We start from the raw sequence: 19,093 nt of genomic DNA, 5'->3' as shown, positions 1-19,093 counted from the left end.
ACTGTAGAGCCTTCAAGGGAGTATGGCTCTGCCGACACCTTGATTTTTTTTGGTTGCTGGCCTTCAAAACAGTGAGAGAATCAGTTTTGGTTGCTTTAAGCTACTGTTTGTGGTAATTTGTTACGGCGGCCTCAGGACAATGATACCTTGGGTCACTGACCAGAAATGTGCATCTGGAAAGAGTATTTAGAGTCAGCTGCCTTAGCTGCCCAAAAGGCTGGGAGATAGTCCTCTAGCTACTTACACTGTACTGTGGTTTTGGTACTTCCTAGTCTGTGAGCAGGAACAGTTTCCTGGGGAAGTCAGAGCCAAACCTATTACCTCCTGACCCAGGAGGTATGGGTCTCACTTAAGTGAAAGTTTTGTCTGGTAACATCTATACTTTCTATCTTACCTTAACCCATGTCCCATTTAATTTGTTTAATCTTTCAGAAACGAAGAAAATTGCTTTCTGGGGCAATTTTCCACTACCACGATGCTCTATGAGTCTTATGTATCTTAAAGGGTTGCACATGTGTTAGAAATATTTGTTTTCAGAATGTTAGGCTCCAGCTACGATTTGAGTTCTTAGAAGTGAGACTGACCAAGACTATGACAAATGGGCTTTTCTCATAAAGCCAAGCTATAATCTGGGGACACTCTGAGTTTGACCCATATACAAATATGAAGGGGGTGCTTTTTGAATGTATCCTAGGATAGTTCTCAGAGAAGGGGAAAGGGACAGTTTGTGAAAATGAGGAAAGGCGTGGTGTTGTTCAGCCACTTCATGCAATCTGAGGAGGAAAAAACAAAAACCCAAACCCCTCTTATTGCCTGATTGCAAGGGCTGGGGGCTTATCTAACATGAAATGGTGAAAATAGCTACTTGGGTCAAAGGAGGATTTCCTAGTCCTATTTAGAAAGACTTGTTTGTGTGCAAAGAAGGATGATAATGTGCCCAAATAGCCTGGCAGGAAAACCAGTGGAGGGTGAACCTATGGCACTTCCTAGCCAAGTGACGCCACATCTGGCTTTCAGGAGAGGCATGTAGTGGGAAGGGGAACAAATTCCTTCTGAGTCCGGATCTGTGACTTATTTAGTTTTGTGGCAATTTCCCTGCTCCTCTGCCCTGGAGAAGGATGACTGCATGCAGAATTTCCAGCCCACAGGAGCAGAGCCACTTAGGAAGCAGGCATGAGGTGTTTTAAAACTCCTGGGGGCATTGAAACCAAAGAAGAAATAGCCATTATTATTTCATTTGCAGAAGTAAATTAGGCTGATTGACTCTGACCATCACCAAATCAAATCAAAAAGTTCCTGGCACGTCAAAGATCTCTTCTTCATTTCACACAGCTTGGCAAGGGCAGCCTTCCAGCCCCCTAGATCCCTGGTGAATGTCAGGCCTGTATTTCAATCAACTTTTATTTCTAAATATACATTTCAGCGATTTTTTCGGGAGCTGGGGTGGGGGTTTTGAGAAAGGAGAGGTATGGGCTATGTTACCCATTCAGGAAGGGTATAAAAGGACATTAATCATTCCTGTGGAAACCTTCCCGTCAGCAAGTCAAACTGCTGATATTAATGAGTGTGTTTCATATTTCATGGAGTCTCTCCTGGTTTCAGCTGCTCCTTATGACTCAGCTGGCAAAACACAAAGCGGTTCCATGAGCAGTGTATGAAAGTCCTACAGATAGGTCGTAAACGGGCATTTTAGGGCCAAGGCAAGTCCCCGTAGGCTCAGAGCACCATGCTGGTGCCAACTCCAAGCCCAGAGATCATACCTTTAGCTAGTTTCTTAAGACTAGGGGTTGGGTGCTCAGTGGGACTCACAGCTTCTTGAAGCATGAAGAAGATGTTGTAAGAGGCAGAGATTCTTTGTTATCCTGGGCTCTATAAGGGGCCCAAATACAGAGAATATAAATCCAAAGTTAAGGCAAGTATAGAAAATGGAGATTTATTCCAACTTTAGGGAGAGGCAACTATTTGTAGAAAAGAAGAGAGCACTGATTGCACAAGGTATTTAAAGTCACACAAAAAGAGGGTTTGGGTAGAGCCTAGTAATCCCTGTCCCCTCAGCTTGTCAATGAAAGATATTTCTTTCTCTTACAAAAATCCCAGACAGTCAGTTTATCACTGCAGGATGGGAGATGTCTCTGACCAGAGCCTGGCGAACATATATATTCTGCTCCCTGAACAGATCAGAACCTCTTAGGCCTTTGCAAATCCCAGGTAGTTATTTGCTGGTGGACGGGCGAGGGAATAAGCAGAGCTGAGAGAGGGGGCTCATTCTGAGGATACCGTCAGCAAGGCAGAGAGGCCTGGAAAACCCCATGCCTAAAGGAAGGAATGGCTCCCTGGATTGCTTTTCTCCCTGCAAAGTGCTAGACAAGGGCTGGCCATGAACTTGGTTGTAAGTTAGGGCCCACCCTGGGAATGGGAGGCCACACTCACCGGGAAGGGCAGTCTCTCCGGTTGCAGGCAATGGGCTGCACAGCAGGGCGGGCCTTCCCCGCACAGTGAGCAGGATCCACTTCCGTGTTATTCAGTAGACACCTCAGGCGGGGCTGCTGAACACCCCTGTTGCCACAAGATGCTGAACAGGTCACCAGTCTGTCTACGGACCACCAGTAATCTGTCATAAGAGGAGGATCAGAGGTGAAGAGAGTGGAACATTACTGCCCTCACTCCATTTCTTCTGAGCAGGGCCAGGGGAAGGTGGAAGGGGGCTGGGGTTGGCATGTAGGCGGAGGGAGAAGTTCTTATAAATGAGGCTCTGCTTCTGGGTGGGCACCATTCCCAACCTATTAGGCAAGCCCCAGGGTCTCGAGGAACCTCAGATGATTCCTCCAAAAAATGACTACCATAACTCTCACGTGACCATGTTACTGTGAGGGTTGGATATGAAGAAAGTAAAGGGCCAGGCTCAGTGCTGGACACACAGAGAGGACTTACTCAACAGCCACAGCCCTTACTGTTTTTAAAATACTGACTAAAGTATTCTTACTGGTTTATGAGAAAGTAACTTTATTTTTCTACAGAGATATATAAATATATCAGAGATAATCATATTTAAAAGTAGAGATTCGAGTTGGATTTTGTAAAATTTTTCTTGATTTTTAGTTTTGTAAATGTTATAAAAAACAGCCTCTTTAGAGAGTTCTCATTTACATGAGACAATGATGTCAGTGAAAAAGCCTATTTCTCTGGTTTTTCTATTTGGTGGTCTGGGACTCAATGGTAGGAAAGCTATTAAAAATACATGTGGGCTGGTAAACTCTGATTGCGTATTTGCAAGTTCACATTGCAGATAGGCACTGGATTTTGGTTTTTAGCAGAGAATAACTGGCTGGCAAGAAAATGGAACATTTGTTTTCCTGTCTGGAAAGCAAAATGGCAGGGGTGAATTTTTAAGAGGAAAACCTATGTGCTCAGAAAAATCTTCCTTCTCTTCTCTTTCCTCCCTCCTTTTGTGCCATGTTGGCACAAAACTGACACTTCCCACAGAATCCTCCATTTTGGAATAAATGCAGTAGCATTTGACTTTCCTAAAGCATATCACATAAGGTCACAGGTAGAACTAGCCTAGGGAAAACTCAAAAGCCTTCCATAGTTTCTATAAAAAGGCTGGTTTGGGCTCTCTTCCCACCATTTTGGCTCATTCACAACTCTTCTGGTGCAGTGAATGCCAGGCCCCACCCAGGGGCTTTCTGACCTGCCTGTATTCCTGGAAAGCTCACAGACTATTCCTTGCCAGGGTCAAAGGAATGGTGCCGGGAGAGTCCTCAGCATGTGACTGCAGCCCACCACTCTCCAGAATGTGCAGCTGGCAGGACACCATCCCCTCCCCCAGCAGGAGACAATGACCATAGTGTTCTAATCAAGAGGTATTTTTTAACCCAATCAACAGGGAACATGAAATTTTACGTAGGCTACTCTGTGGTGTGTGTGTGTGTGTGTGTGTGTGTGTGTGTGTGTGGTGTGTGTGTGTGTGTGTGCGTGAGAGGGAGTATGTGTGTGATCTTTTCTAGTTAAATTAGTAATTAGGAAATATAATTAACTTTGATAAATAGTTGTGTTTTCTTGGTCTTGAGCAACAGTAATATTTGATCAGAAGGACTGATTTAGGAAGGCAGCGATGCTGATGCGTCCAGGATCTCCTGTGAGGGACCTGGTGGCTCTTCTGAAAGGCTATGGTGGCAGAAGTATGGTTTCATTGCACTGAAATGGGATTCAGCTTTGGTTTTCATGGCCTAGGTACCACGGGAGCTCAGAAATCACTTCATTCCCGGAGAATCTTATTCCCAGGTGGGCTTTCTTTTTGACACCCTAAAGCCTGATGGGTTCTTACCTTGGATGACCAAAGACGCCTTCTGCACCAGCATCCCTGCCTCATTCTGCGCGAGGCAGCTGAATTCCCCTTGAGAACCACCACTGAGATTTGCAACCTGAAGGATCTGTCCAGATGCCAGGATGTGATGTGTCAGTCCTGTGGTGGTGGCAATTGGTTGACCACCATGGAACCAGGTGATATTGGGGGTGGGATAGCCTTTGATAGGGCAGCCTGGAGGAAGAGATGAGAGGAGAAATAAGCCATTGGCAAAGCCTGAAAAAGACACATTTCTGGAGAGTTGTTTTGTGTCTTTATGGCTCTAGAAGGCTTACACATACTGTGGTTTTACCCCTGGCACTTATCTTATGTTAGCCATTCCTAACAAACAGGAGATATTTTTATTATGTGGGCTTCTGGAAGAGTGATTCTTATTCATTAAATTTTACAAAAATTCTTAGATCTGTTTATGCCCCTGTACTAATTGGTAAGAAAAAAATGATAAAATTAGCATTCATTATTGCATAGTTTTTCAAATTAGCTTCTATGCTGATTTTATTAAGAAATTGCTTCTTCAAATGTAATACATTGGAAAATAACATACTACATGGTAACAGTTAAGAATCAAGTATTAATTGGTAAAAGTCTAACATCTGCCTTCATTTTACTCTTTATATGATTTTTGAAGTAAAAAATCTTCACCTGAGACTAGGAAAATTATTTTAAACATTGATCTAATTTCTTCATGAAGAACTTTTTTTGATAACTTTTATCCTCAATTGAATATATACAGTATTATAGTTATCTACTCATTAAACATATTTTGATACATTAAAATTCCAAAATATTAAGCTGAGACATTGGGTCTACCTAAGCCTTTGTATCCCAGAATTGGAAAGATAAACAGATGGCCACTATGAGAGAAAACACATTTCATCTAAATTTGGAGTACTTGCCAAATTCACTGGTGGGACCCCAGTGACTTAGCTCCCATAGAATATTTATTGGAAGTTTAAAATATGAGAAATCATTAAAAATAAAGATACTGTGGAGGTCTTTCCTCAGTTTAGTTAGGAAAAAATGTCTATTTTCTACTTATTACTCTCGGGACAGTTAAGATAGTTAAGACTACCAAGAAGATCCCAGCTAATGTAGGATTTTTAAAAAAGCACACTAAAGCCTCTCTGAAACTTTTCAGGGTGAAGCTCAGCTTTTCAGAAAGTTTTAGAAAAGAAACCTGAGACCTGTGACCGACCAGCAGAACAGGCCCAGCGGCCCGCCGGCGTGGTAGACTCATCACCCCAATTGGAGGAGGGGCAGAGCAGAGCCTCCGCCCGCTGCCTGCGCCTGCAAGGTAGGCAGACCTGCGACTGACTGGCAGGACAGGCCCAGCAGCCCGCCAGCGTGGTAGACACATAACCCCTATTGGAGGATGGGCTCAGCCGTTGCCCGCAAGGTAGGCAGACCACGCGACCTGGAGAAGGGGCCCAGCGGCCCGCTGGCGGGATAGACAGATCACCCCAATTGGAGGAGGAGCACAGCCGCCGCCTGCCCCTGCAAGGGAGACTTTGCAACTATACAAGAGCAATATAAATATATAGGGGGGAAATTCAAGAACACAACAGTTTCACCAAGCAGAAAGAAACGTGAACAGTATGAAAAGACAAGGAAAGAAAGGACCACAAGCAATGCAGTTCAACTCAACCTTAGAAGAGGTAATAGCTGCAGCAGATGGAATGTCAGATAAAGAATTCAGGATTTACATGCTTCAGATGATCTGGAGTCTCAAGGAAGACATTAGACAGCAAAATCAGACAATGAAAGATCACTTCAACAATGAATTACATAAACAAATCCAAGAAGCAAAAGATCAACTATACAGGGAGATAGAGGTTATAAAAAACAAACAAACAGAAATTCTAGAAATGCAGGAAGCAATAAACCAACTTAAAAACTCAAATGAGAATACTACCAGCAAAGTAGAACACTTAGAAGATAGAACATCAGACAATGAAGACAAAGTATTTCAACTTGAAAAGAACACAGATAGCTCAGCGAGACTCTTAAGAAACCATGAGCAGAACATCCAAGAAATATGGGATAACATAAAGAGACCAAACTTAAGAGTCATTGGGATACAGGAAGGTATAGAGGTCCAAACCAAAGGAATGAGTAATCTGTTCAATGAAATAATACGAGAAAACTTCCCAGACTTGAAGAATGAGACAGAATCCCAAATCCTAGAAGCCTACAGGACGCCGAATGTGCAAAATCATAAGAGATCCACACCTAGGCACATTATAATTAAGATGCCCAACATACAGAATAAGGAGAGAATTTTAAAAGCTTCAAGAAAAAGGAAGCAGATTACATTTAGGGGTAAACCAATCAGGATAACAGCTGATCTTTCAACACAGACTCTGAAAGCTAGAAGATCCTGGAACAACATATTTCAAACGCTGAAAGATAATGGGTTCCAACCAAGAATTGTGTATCCAGCAAAATTAAGCTTCAGGATGGAAGATGAAATTAAAACCTTCCACGATAAACAAAAGCTAAAAGAATTTGCAGCTAGAAAACCATCTCTTCAAAACATCCTTGGCAAAACATTACAGGAAGAGGAAATGGAAAATAACGATGAAAACCAACAGTGGGAGGTAGTACAGTAAAGGGAAAAAATAATCAAAGAGGAAAAACAAACCATGTTAAGTAACATAAATAAACAAATATGGCTGGAAGAACAATCCATATCTCAATAATAACCCTAAATGTTAATGGCTTAAACTCACCAATTAAGAGACACAGGCTAGTAGAGTGGATCAAAAACAACAAAAAAAAAGATCCAACAATATGCTGCCTACAGGAGACGCATTTGATAGGAAAAGACATACATAAACTGAAGGTGAAAGGTTGGGAAAAATCATATTACTCATATGGTCTTCGGAAACAAGCAGGAGTGTCCATACTCATATCAAATAAAATAGATTTCAAGCCAAAGTTAATTAAAAGGGATAAAGAGGGACACTACATACTGCTCAAGGGAACCATACACCAACAAGACATAACAATCATAAATATATATGCTCCAAAAAATGGTGCAGCTATGTTCATCAAACAAACTCTTCTCAAGTTCAAGCGTCTAATAGACCATCATACAATAATTATGGGAGACTTCAACACATCTCTCTCACCACTGGACAGATCTTCCAAACAAAAGTTGAATAAAGAAACTATAGAACTCAATAATACAATTAATAACCTAGACTTAATTGACATATATAGAATATACCACCCAACATCAAGCAGTTACACATTTTTTCTCAGCAGCACATGGATCCTTCTCAAAAATAGATCATATATTATGTCATAGGGCAACTCTTAGACATTATAAAGGAGTAGAGATAATACCATGCATCTTATCTGATCATAATGGAATGAAACTGGAAATCAACAATAAAAGAAGGAAGGAAAAATCATGCATCACTTGGAGAGTGAACAATAGGTTACTGAATGATCAATGGGTTATAGAAGACATCAAGGAGGAAATTAAAAAATTCTTAGAGATAAATGAAAACACAGACACAACATATCAGAATCTAAGGGACACAATGAAAGCAGTTCTAAGAGGAAAATTCATTGCCTGGAGTTCATTCCTTAAAAAAAAGGAAAAACCAACAAATAAATGATCTCACACTTCATCTCAAAATCCTAGAAAAAGAAGAGCAAAACAACAGCAAAAGAAGTAGAAGGCAAGAAATAATTAAAATCAGAGCTGAAATTAATGAAATCGAAACAAAAGAAACAATTGAAAAAATTGACAAAACTAAAAGTTGGTTCTTTGAAAAAATAAATAAGATTGACAGACCCTTAGCCATGCTAATGAAGAGAAGAAGAGAGAGAACTCAAATTACTAGCATACGGGATGAAAAAGGCAATATCACAACAGACACTTCAGAAATACAGAAGATAATTAGAAATTATTTTGAATCCTTATACTCCAATAAAATAGAAGATAGTGAAGGCATGGATAAATTTCTTAAGTCATATGATCTACCCAGATTGAGTAAGGCGGATATAAACAATCTAAGCAGACCAATATCAATTGAGGAAATAGAAGAAGCCATCAAAATACTACCAACTAAGAAAAGCCCAGGACCGGATGGATATACAGTAGAGTTTTACAAAACCTTTAAAGAAGAACTAATACCAATACTTTTCAAGCTATTCCAGGAAATAAAAAAAGAGGGAGAACTTCCAAATTCTTTCTACGAGGCCAACATCACCCTGATTCCTAAACCAGACAAAGACACTTCAAAGAAAGAAAACTACAGACCAATATCTCTATTGAATCTAGATGCAAAAATCCTCAATAAAATTCTGGCGAATCAGATACAAAAACATAGCAAAAAAATTGTGCACCATGATCAAGTAGGATTCATCCCTGGGATGCAAGGCTGGTTCAATATGCGGAAATCAATAAATGTTATTCACCACAACAATAGACTTAAAGATAAGAACCATATGATTATCTTGAGAGATACAGAAAAAGCATTTGACAAAGTATAGCATCCCTTTATGTTCAAAACTCTAGAAAAACTAGGGATAACAGGAACATACCTCAATATTGTAAAAGCAATCTATGCTAAGCCTCAGGCTAGCATCATTCTGAACGGAGAAAAATTGAAGGCATTCCCTCTAAAATCTGGAACAAGACAGGGATGCCCTCTCTCACCACTTCTGTTCAACATAGTTCTTGAAACACTGGCCAGAGCAATTAGACAGACGAAAGAAATTAAAGGCATAAAAATAGGAAAAGAAGAACTTAAATTATCACTATTTTCAGATGACATGATTCTATACCTAGCAGACCCAAAAGGGTCTACAAAGAAACTATTAGAGCTAATAAATGAATTCAGCAAAGTGGCAGGATATAAAATTAACACGCATAAATCAAAGGCATTCCTGTATATCAGCGACAAATCCTCTGAAATGGAAATGAGGACAACCACTCCATTCACAATATCTTTTTTTTTTTTTTTTTTTTTATTGGTTGTTAAAAACATTATAAAGCTCTTGACATATCATATTTCATACATTAGATTCAAGTTGGTTATGAACTCCCAATTTTACCCCAAATACAGATTGCAGAGTCACATCCGTTACACATCCACATTTTTACATAATGCCATATTAGTAACTGTTGTATTCTGCTACCTTTCCTATCCTCTACTATCCCCCCTCCCCTCCCATCTTCTCCCTCTACCCCATCTACTGTAATTCATTTCTCTACTTGTTTATTTTCCCATTCCCCTCACAACCTCTTATATGTAATTTTGTATAACAATGAGGGTCTCCCTCCATTACCATGCAATTTCCCTTTTCTCTCCCTTTCCATCCCACCTCATCTATCTGTTTAATGTTAATCTTTTCTTCCTGCTCTTCCTCCCTGCTCTGTTCTTAGTTGCTCTCATTATATCAAAGAAGACATTTGGTATTTGTTTTTTAGGGATTGGCTAGCTTCACTAAGCATAATCTGCTCTAGTGCCATCCATTTCCCTGCAAATTCTATGATTTTGTCATTTTTTAGTGCTGCGTAATACTCCATGGTGTATAAATGCCACATTTTTTTTATCCATTCATCTATTGAAGGGCATCTGGGTTGGTTCCACAGTCTAGCAATTGTGAATTGTGCTGCTATGAACATCGATGTAGCAGTATCCCTGTAGTACGCTCTTTTAAGGTCTTCGGGGAAAAGTCCAAGAAGGGCAATAGCTGGGTCAAATGGTGGTTCCATTCCCAGCTTTCCCAGGAATCTCCATACTGATTTCCAGATTGGCCGCACCAGTTTGCAGTCCCACCAGCAATGTACAAGGGTACCCTTTTCCCCACATCCTCTCCAGCACTTGTTGTTGTTTGACTTCATAGTGGCTGCCAATCTTACTGGAGTGAGATGGTATCTTAGGGTGGTTTTGATTTGCATTTCTCTGACTGCTAGAGATGGTGAGCATTTTTTCATGTACTTGTTGATTGATTGTATGTCCTCCTCTGAGAAGTGTCTGTTCAGGTCTTTGGCCCATTTGTTGATTGGGTTATTTGTTTTCTTATTGTTTAATTTTTTGAGTTCTTTGTATACTCTGGATATTAGGGCTCTATCTGAAGTGTGAGGAGTAAAAATTTGTTCCCATGATGTAGGCTCCCTATTTACCTCTTTTATTGTTTCTCTTGCTGAGAGAAAACTTTTCAGTTTAAGTAAGTCCCATTTGTTGATTTTTGTTATCAACTTTTGTGCTATGGGTGTCCTATTAAGGAATTTGGAGCCCGACCCTACAATATGTAGATCGGAGCCAACTTTTTCTTCTATCAGACACAGAGTCTCTGATTTGATATCTAGCTCCTTGATCCACTTTGAGTTAACTTTTGTGCATGGCGAAAGGAGGGGATTCAGTTTCAAGATGGAAAAATATACCCTGTTCATGGATAGGCAGAACTAACATCATCAAAATGGCGATATTACCAAAAGTTCTCTATAGGTTTAATGCAATGCCAATCAAAATCCCAACGGCATTTCTTGTAGAAATGGATAAAGCAATCATGAAATTCATATGGAAGAATAAAAGACCCAGAATAGCAAAAGCAATTCTAAGTAGGAAGTGCGAATCAGGCGGTATAGCGATACCAGACTTAAAACTATATTACAGAGCAATAGTAACAAAAACAGCATGGTACTGGTACCAAAACAGGAGGGTGGACCAATGGTACAGAATAGAGGACACAGAGACTAATCCACAAAGCTACAACTATCTTATATTTGATAAAGGAGCTAAAAGCATGCAATGGAGGGAGGATAGCATCTTCAACAAATGGTGCTGGGAAAACTGGAAATCCATTCACAATATCTTCAAAAAAAATAAAATACTTGGGAATCAACCTAACAAAAGAGGTGAAAGACTTATACAATGAAAACTACAGAACCCTAAAGAGAGAAATAGAAGAAGATCTTAGAAGATGGAAAAATATTCCCAGTTCATGGATAGGCAGAACTAACATCATCAAAATGGCGATATTACCAAAAGTTCTCTATAGGTTTAATGCAATGCCAATCAAAATCCCAACGGCATTTCTTGTAGGAATAGATAAAGCAATCATGAAATTCATATGGAAAAATAAAAGACCCAGAATAGCAAAAATAACTCTAAGCAGGAAGTGTGAATCAGGCGGTATAGCGATACCAGACTTCAAACTATACTACAGAGCAATAGTTACAAAAACAGCATGGTACTGGTACCAAAACAGGCGGGTGGACCAATGGTACAGAATAGAGGACACAGAAACCAATCCACAATATTACAACTATCTTATATTTGATAAAGGGGCTAAAAGCGTGCAATGGAGGAAGGATAGCATCTTCAACAAATGGTGCTGGGAAAACTGGAAATCCATATGCAACAAAATGAAACTGAATCCCTTTCTCTTGCCATGCACAAAAGTTAACTCAAAATGGATCAAGGAGCTTGACATCAAATCAGAGACTCTGCGTCTGATAGAAGAAAAAGTTGGGGTCGGGCTCCAAATTCCTCAATAGGACACCCATAGCACAAGAGTTAATAACTAGAATCAACAAATGGGACTTACTCAAACTAAAAAGTTATTTCTCAGCAAAAGAAACAATAAGAGAGGTAAATAGGGAGCCTACATCCTGGGAACAAATCTTTACTCCTCACACTTCAGATAGAGCCCTAATATCCAGAGTATACAAAGAACTCAAAAAATTAAACAATAAGAAAACAAATAACCCAATCAACAAATGGGCCAAGGACCTGAACAGACACTTCTCAGAGGAGGACATACAATCAATCAACAAGTACATGAAAAAATGCTCACCATCACTAGCAGTCAAAGAAATGCAATCAAAACCACCCTAAGATACCATCTCACTCCAGTAAGATTGGCAGCCATTATGAAGTCAAACAACAACAAGTGCTGGCGAGGATGTGGGGAAAAGGGTACACTTGTACATTGCTGGTGGTACTGCAAATTGGTGCGGCCAATTTGGAAAGCAGTATGGAGATTTCTTGGAAAGCTGGGAATGGAACCACCATTTGACCCAGCTATTCCCCTTCTCGGTCTATTCCCTAAAGACCTATAGAGCATACTACAGGGACACTGCTACATCGATGTTCATAGCAGCACTATTCACAATAACAAGACTGTGGAACCAACCTAGATGCCCTTCAATAGACGAATGGATAAAAAAAATGTGGCATTTATACACAATGGAGTATTACTCTGCATTAAAAAATGACAAAATCATAGAATTTGCAGGGAAATGGATGGCATTAGAGCAGATTATGCTAAGTGAAGCTAGCCAATCCCTAAAAAACAAATGCCAAATGTCTTCTTTGATATAAGGGGAGTAACTAAGAACAGAGTAGGGAGGAAGAGCATGAGAAGAAGATTAACATTAAACAGGGATGAGAGGTGGGAGGGAAAGGGAGAGAGAAGGGAAATTGCATGGAAATGGAAGGAGACCCTCAGGGTTATACAAAATTACATACAAGAGGAAGTGAAGGGAAAGGGAAAAAAATAACAAGGGGGAGAAATGAATTACAGTAGATGGGGTAGAGAGAGAGGAGGGGAGGGGAGGGGGGATAGTAGAGGATAGGAAAGGCAGCAGAATACAACAGACACTAGTATGGCAATATGTAAATCAGTGGATGTGTAACCGATGTGATTCTGCAACCTGTATACGGGGTAAAAATGGGAGTTCATAACCCACCTGAATCAAAATGTGAAATATGATATATCAAGAACTATGTAATGTTTTGAACAACCAACAATACAAATAAAAAAAAGAAACCCAATTTTGTTACTTTCATTTTCAGTTATACTAATTCATAATTCTCAAGGAGAATTCTAGGTTTTGATAGGGCCCTATGCCTTCAGTTTTCAAATTTGTAAACAAGAACATGTGATGATCTTTGAGGTACATTTAGGTTCCAATGAAATGATCTTTAAAGTGCTTTTAAGTCCCAAGATTTCTCAACATCATATCAGACTCATCATCCCCACCCCTCTTCTTCCCTTCCCCATATAGTCAAGTGATAGGAGCCAAGTAGACCTTTTTAATCCAATTACTTGGTTCAATGCATAGTGCAATAGAGCTATCCACTGAGGGGCTCATGGAAGAAATGTTATACATGCAAGTTACGTAGGATGAAGAGAGGCAGAGATTACAGACTTCACATCACATGGTGTTCTTCCTTATGTGCAAGTTTGCCTTTGCATCTGGATTTTACCTTTTCATAAGAACCTCAGTCATATTGAATTAGGGCCTACATTACTAACCTCATTTTAACTTGATCATCTGCAAAGACACAAGTCCAAATAAGGGCCTTTCACAGGGCATTAGGATTTCATGTTTTGTGGGAGCACAACTTAACTCTGAGGACTATCCTAAGAAAAGCACCACAGTCTAGGCAATATGATGAAACAAAGAATAAAGTTCAAAGACACTAAGGCAGCTGGAAGTTCTTGAGCAGAATTCTGAAAATGGGGGTGCTAGATAGAAGCCATAGAAATCTGCATAAATTCCTCTTGAGTCTTTGTTCAACTTAAGACATATAAGCACAGGGTTAAATTCTACAAGGCTGAGCTAACAGCAACCAGGGAACTGTGAGCTTAACATTTTCCAGAACCCAAATAAGGCTGGAAAGGCTTCAAGTTCTGATAAGCTAGAGTGGGTCATTCTTGTTGATAATTTGGGGCATTCACTGGAGAACTCAGAAAAGTCCTAGAGTAAAGGCTATTCTAGATCCGCCCTAACTAATCTTAAGAAGGTCAAACTGAACTTTAAATAAGTGACTAACAGAAGAAAACCCAATAATCTCTAGAGAAAGATAAAAAAACCCAGACACTTATGATGTAAAATATACATTCTAAAATCTATAGCTGAATATTCCTTGACTAGTCATGAAGTAAGAAAATGTGACCTCTAACCAGGACTCCACCCTCCAAAAATTGGTCAATGGAAACAGATCCTGAAATTACAGGGATAATGAGTTATAAACAAGGGTATTATAACAGGGTATTTCAATATTTTAAGTATTTAAAGGAAAACATGCATATATGGAGAAAAAAGTGGAAGTTATAAATGAACCTCTACAAATAACATACACCCATCTATATGTATATATAAATAGAATTTTTTGTGGTGCTAGAGATTTAACTCAGGGCCTCATGCATGCTAGGTAAGCACTCTTCTATCGACTACATCCCTAGCCCCAACATACATTTTTTTGAAATGAAAAGATCACTAAATAGGATTAGTTCAAGATTAAACATTATAGGAAAGGATCTGTGAAACTGAAGATGTGGTGATAGAGGAGAAAAAGAGATGAGAGACCAAAAGAGATTTTTAAATTGTCAAAGGTATGTTAGATAAGAATGTGGTTACATGGATGTTAAAATTTTTCACTTAGGGTTATATATTTCAATGGATATAAAATTTACCTAAAAGAACAATGAAGAAGGGAGAGAGCAGAGAGTGGGCAGAAATATGGAATAGGAATGGCAGAATGTTTACTAAAGCTGGATGATGAGGGCATGTAGATTCATCCCACTATTCTATTTACTTGGGATATATGTGATGTTATTCACAATAAAAACATGTTCGCATTGTTTAAATCATAGATCTCCGGTGTCTAATTGATTTTCATTTATTCTGTTTATTCATCTCTATGCTTTGTCTTTAAGTTTTAACAAGCTTAAGAAAATGTGTAGTTCCATCTTGCTATTTGCAAATATTTTCCAAATATTTTATAATCTATGAAACTTAAAATTCCTTGCTGGCTCACTTTCATTCATTCAGCTCTACTGAAGTCAGAGATCACTTTTGTTTGAATTTCATCACCCTTTATTCAAGCAGCTGTAATTTGGTTGCTTTCTAGGCAGGCACTGCCCGACCCGTGAAGTTTACATACATAGCTGCTTGGAGTAGAAGTTTTCCCACCTTCCCTTGCTGTAAGGTGTGAAGCATGTGGTTATATTCAGGGGAATTGAAGGAAAAATGATGTGTACATCTTATGAAACATATCTTTAAAAGAAAAGAACTTGTTCTTCTGCCTTCTCCAGCCTTCTTTCTGTACAGCCAGCCATCTTGGCATGGGAGGGGAAGGATAACACCAAGGGATGTCAGAGCCATAGAGTTTGAAGAAATTCCACCCTGACCCTAACCAATATAATATGTTGTCAGCTTAAGTTTGGAACATATTCCTCTAATCATGACTTGGAACAGTGCTATAGTTTGGATATGAGGTGTCTCCTGAAAAGCTCATGTGGCAAGGCAGCAATGTTCAAAGGTGAAATTAGATTATGAGAACTGTAACCTAATCAGTGGATTAATCCACTTGAGGGATCAATGATTTGAATAGACTACTGACTGATAATCATAGGCAGGTGGGGTGTGACTGGAGGAAGTAGGTCACGGGGAGCATGCCCCTGGGGACTGTATCTTGTCCTTCTACCATGATGTTCTGTCTCCGCAGGCCCAGAGCAGCAGAGTCAGATGAACATGGACTAAGACCTCTGAAACTGTCAGCCCCCAATAAACCTTTTCTCCTCTAAGTTGTTCTTGTTGATTACAACAACAAAAAGCTAACTCAAGCAGAAATACACTTCTGCCCTACGTTCCTGTTATTTGATGTCTTTATTACAATTGCCGATATACTAACTACAACAATCCTAAAATACCCTCTCACTCATGAGGCCATGTCTATCTGCTGTGTAGTTCACAGTATTCAGATCAGGATAGTGACCACAGAGAGTGTATTTATATGGATGATCAGGCATCTTAGGTTGAAATGCTGTAGGAAAGTCTACTTTCAGTCTACTTTTATATCTTTCAAAAGGAAATTAACAACCAAGATAAACAACATACAACTAAAGTCAATGAACAAAATTGCTGATTGTCTGGCTTTTCCATTGCTGATCTGTCTTTCCGGGCTTTTAACTGACCACATAGGTTATTATTAAAAACTTCCTTTGTACTCAAAATTGGTGGCTTCTTAGTGCACATGGACTGCAGACCCCTGAGCTTTTATGTACATATTTATGTGTGTGTCTTTGTGTGTATACTGTGGTCTCTGAGGTTGCGAGCAGCAATAGTCAAAATAAGGAATCTAACATGAATTCCCACTGTGTATGTTCCCAGTGAATAATTATCCATGTTTCACTGTTAATGAGAAAACCTGGCTTGTAACAGGGTTCCTTACTGTCACGAACATTTCTCATTTGTTAAAGTAAAAGAACTATCAATCATTTTTTGAAGCTAAGCAATCTCTCTGTGTGCCATTTACAAGGCCATCCAAAAACTGTGTGCTAATGTATTCCACACCTCCTAAGAGGCCAAATAATAAACCACTCCCGGCCCTGCTTTTGCTTTGGTGAGGAAGTTAACAGTGTTTAATGGAGGGGCTAGCAGCTCTTTCTTCTGATTTCTCCCAGCCACACGAGTGCCAACCATTTCCATCCTCCAAACCTCAAGGCCTTCCCCAGGAAATGGACAATCTGCAGGAGTGACAGTGTTCGCTCCTTGGGCTTCAGCTAGTAAAGGTTTCGCGTTGGTGAGGTGGCTGAGGAGGAAGCGGGCTTGGGAAGGCTGCCTAGCTAATGAGCATTCTGGCAGCAGAAAGCCTCCCTCCATCAACCCTTCTTAACCAGTGAAAGAAAATATTGCCTTTAGGCCTCCATTCCTAGGCCCTCTGTGGTTCTAAATTGAGCCAAAGCCAGGTGTGATTCACATATGTGAGGCTTTTTTTTTTTTTCCTTTTCTCCCTAGATTCATTTACTTTTTTTTTTTTTAACACATTGACTGGAGAGTGAGAAAAGTTTAGAATGGAGGAGATGTACCCACTGAGAAAAATCAAATTATATAAGAAGTTTCCTCCTCTTTTTATTTGTGATTGATTTATCTTAAAGGTAGGCAAAAACATCTCTGCTTGTGGCTCTCACATCCCAACAGACTGATACAAAACAGGGGAGAGGAAGCAAAGCTTTCACACTGAAGAAAGGATGAGTCCAAGACCAAGCAAGGAATTCCACATTATTGCTTGCCCGGAACATTGTTTGCCCTTGCAGAGCCAATGGTCCCAGCAAGGACAAGCCATCAGTCCAGCTGTACCATGTAACATGCCACAGTTGAAGTCTCTGCTTCCATTGACCTCACTGACTTTCTTTACTCTTGTCTCAGATTTTACACTGGTTTCTGTAATTAAAATAACCTGACTCAGGGAAACAGTGTAAGTCTGACAGGCGAGAGAAACATGAGGGTAGGAAATCGGATACTAGGCCTCCAGCTTCTTTGCACCCTCACAGAAGGTGCTGGATAATTTGAAAGGTGCAAGGACAGAGCAGTCTTTGAGGCACCTGTCTCAAAAGAAGCTCTGAACTCATGAGAATCACTACTCAGTTTTTTTGTTTGTTTGTTTTTTAAATTTAAAGAGCGGAAAATTACCAGGATATTTTGCATGCAGCTTGATTTGTGGGTTTCTCTGTAGGACAGATCAAGTCCACTCTGGCATTCATTAGCTGTCCATCACTTGTGTGAGTCACACCTCCACAGTTGATTTTCCTAAGTTCTTAGCCTTCCTGAGCAGAAGTAAGGTTTCTGAGTGCATATCCTCTCCTTTCTCCCTACTTTCTGACCAAATAGCTGAACAAAGGCAGCTAAATTTTGGTCAATCAATGATACCTGTAAATGGACTGAAAAAGATTCACAAGAAAGAAAGGTTTGAAAAATGGGGAATATATAACCCAGAGAAGGAGAAGAAAAAAGTAGTACTTGGGGAATTTTCACTTATTTAACTGCTATCTAAAGGAAAAGAAAGCTGTGGCAGATTAGGACACGCTGTGTAAAAATATTAAAGACGTGGCATGATTACTTCATGAGCTGGCTCCAGGCCTGTCAGCATTTTCATTATAATCCTGTATTTTTCACGGAGTTAAAACTTTCTATAAAAATGATGTGTGCTGGGATGAAACTTGGCTCTTGGTGTAGTCAGTCTGGGAGTCCTTTCCTTAATTTAATTTTATAAAACTGGAAAACACTCAGTCCTTTAAAATTTATGAAGGGCTCTCCGTTGTGCTAGTGGTCTAAGGGGGTGCATGGGGCTCTCTCTGAGGCCACGGGGTGACTGTGGAAAGAAGGGATGCTGCTTCAGTGCAGTCTTTGGTGCCTGGTCCTTTCAGGTTTGGTGTCCCCTGGGGCAACAGAGATGGTCTTTAAAGAGGCTTAGAATGAGCAGGAGCTGGCACCAGGCAGGAGGCTGAGAGAAATGATTAATTTATATTGGAAAAACTCAGTTCCTTACTCCCCATTTGTCAGCTGGACCCCAGAAGGCTGTGGAAGAAGACAAGCAACTTTAATTTTTACTCCGTTTTCTGGGACCTCCCAATAAGCTGGTCAAATAACCAGGCCAAGACTATTCCCATGTACATTTGCCCAAAGAAAACTAACTTTAAAACATTCCAGGAAAAATGGAACTATACAAGCCCATTTTCCATTCCCCAAATGTCTTTTTACCCCTAGGGCAAGCTTTGGGTTTCCATTGGCAGGGGGTATAGTAATGTCTCCCATGTTCCTGGGAATCTGGTGGAAGAACTTGATATATTTCTCAGCATGAAAAGTAGTTCCATCCAGATTTATGACTTGATTAAGGCCTTACCGTCTCCAAAATGATTTAGTTACTACTTATTGAATGCCCTTACCCACACCTTAGGACCTGGTTATTT

The 19,093-nt window shown here is 39.9% G+C and overlaps 1 protein-coding gene across 1 annotated transcript in view; it reads right to left on the bottom strand.

Moving 5' to 3' along the window:
- Positions 1–19,093, bottom strand: part of Adamtsl1 (ADAMTS like 1) — a 369,220-nt gene that overhangs the window by 9,489 nt on the left and 340,638 nt on the right. The window contains exons 24-25 of the mRNA XM_027950603.3: positions 4,328–4,540; positions 2,431–2,611 (exon numbers count right to left, since the gene is read on the bottom strand). Coding sequence (XP_027806404.2) covers positions 2,431–2,611; positions 4,328–4,540 — 394 coding nt within the window. The remainder of the gene's footprint in view (positions 1–2,430; positions 2,612–4,327; positions 4,541–19,093) is intronic.

The sequence above is a fragment of the Marmota flaviventris genome, chromosome 13, assembly GCF_047511675.1.
Source record: "Marmota flaviventris isolate mMarFla1 chromosome 13, mMarFla1.hap1, whole genome shotgun sequence".
Classification (NCBI taxonomy): Eukaryota; Metazoa; Chordata; class Mammalia; order Rodentia; family Sciuridae; genus Marmota; species Marmota flaviventris.
The sequence above is the reverse complement of the archived record's forward strand: the minus strand, read 5'-3'. Positions and strand labels throughout refer to the sequence as shown.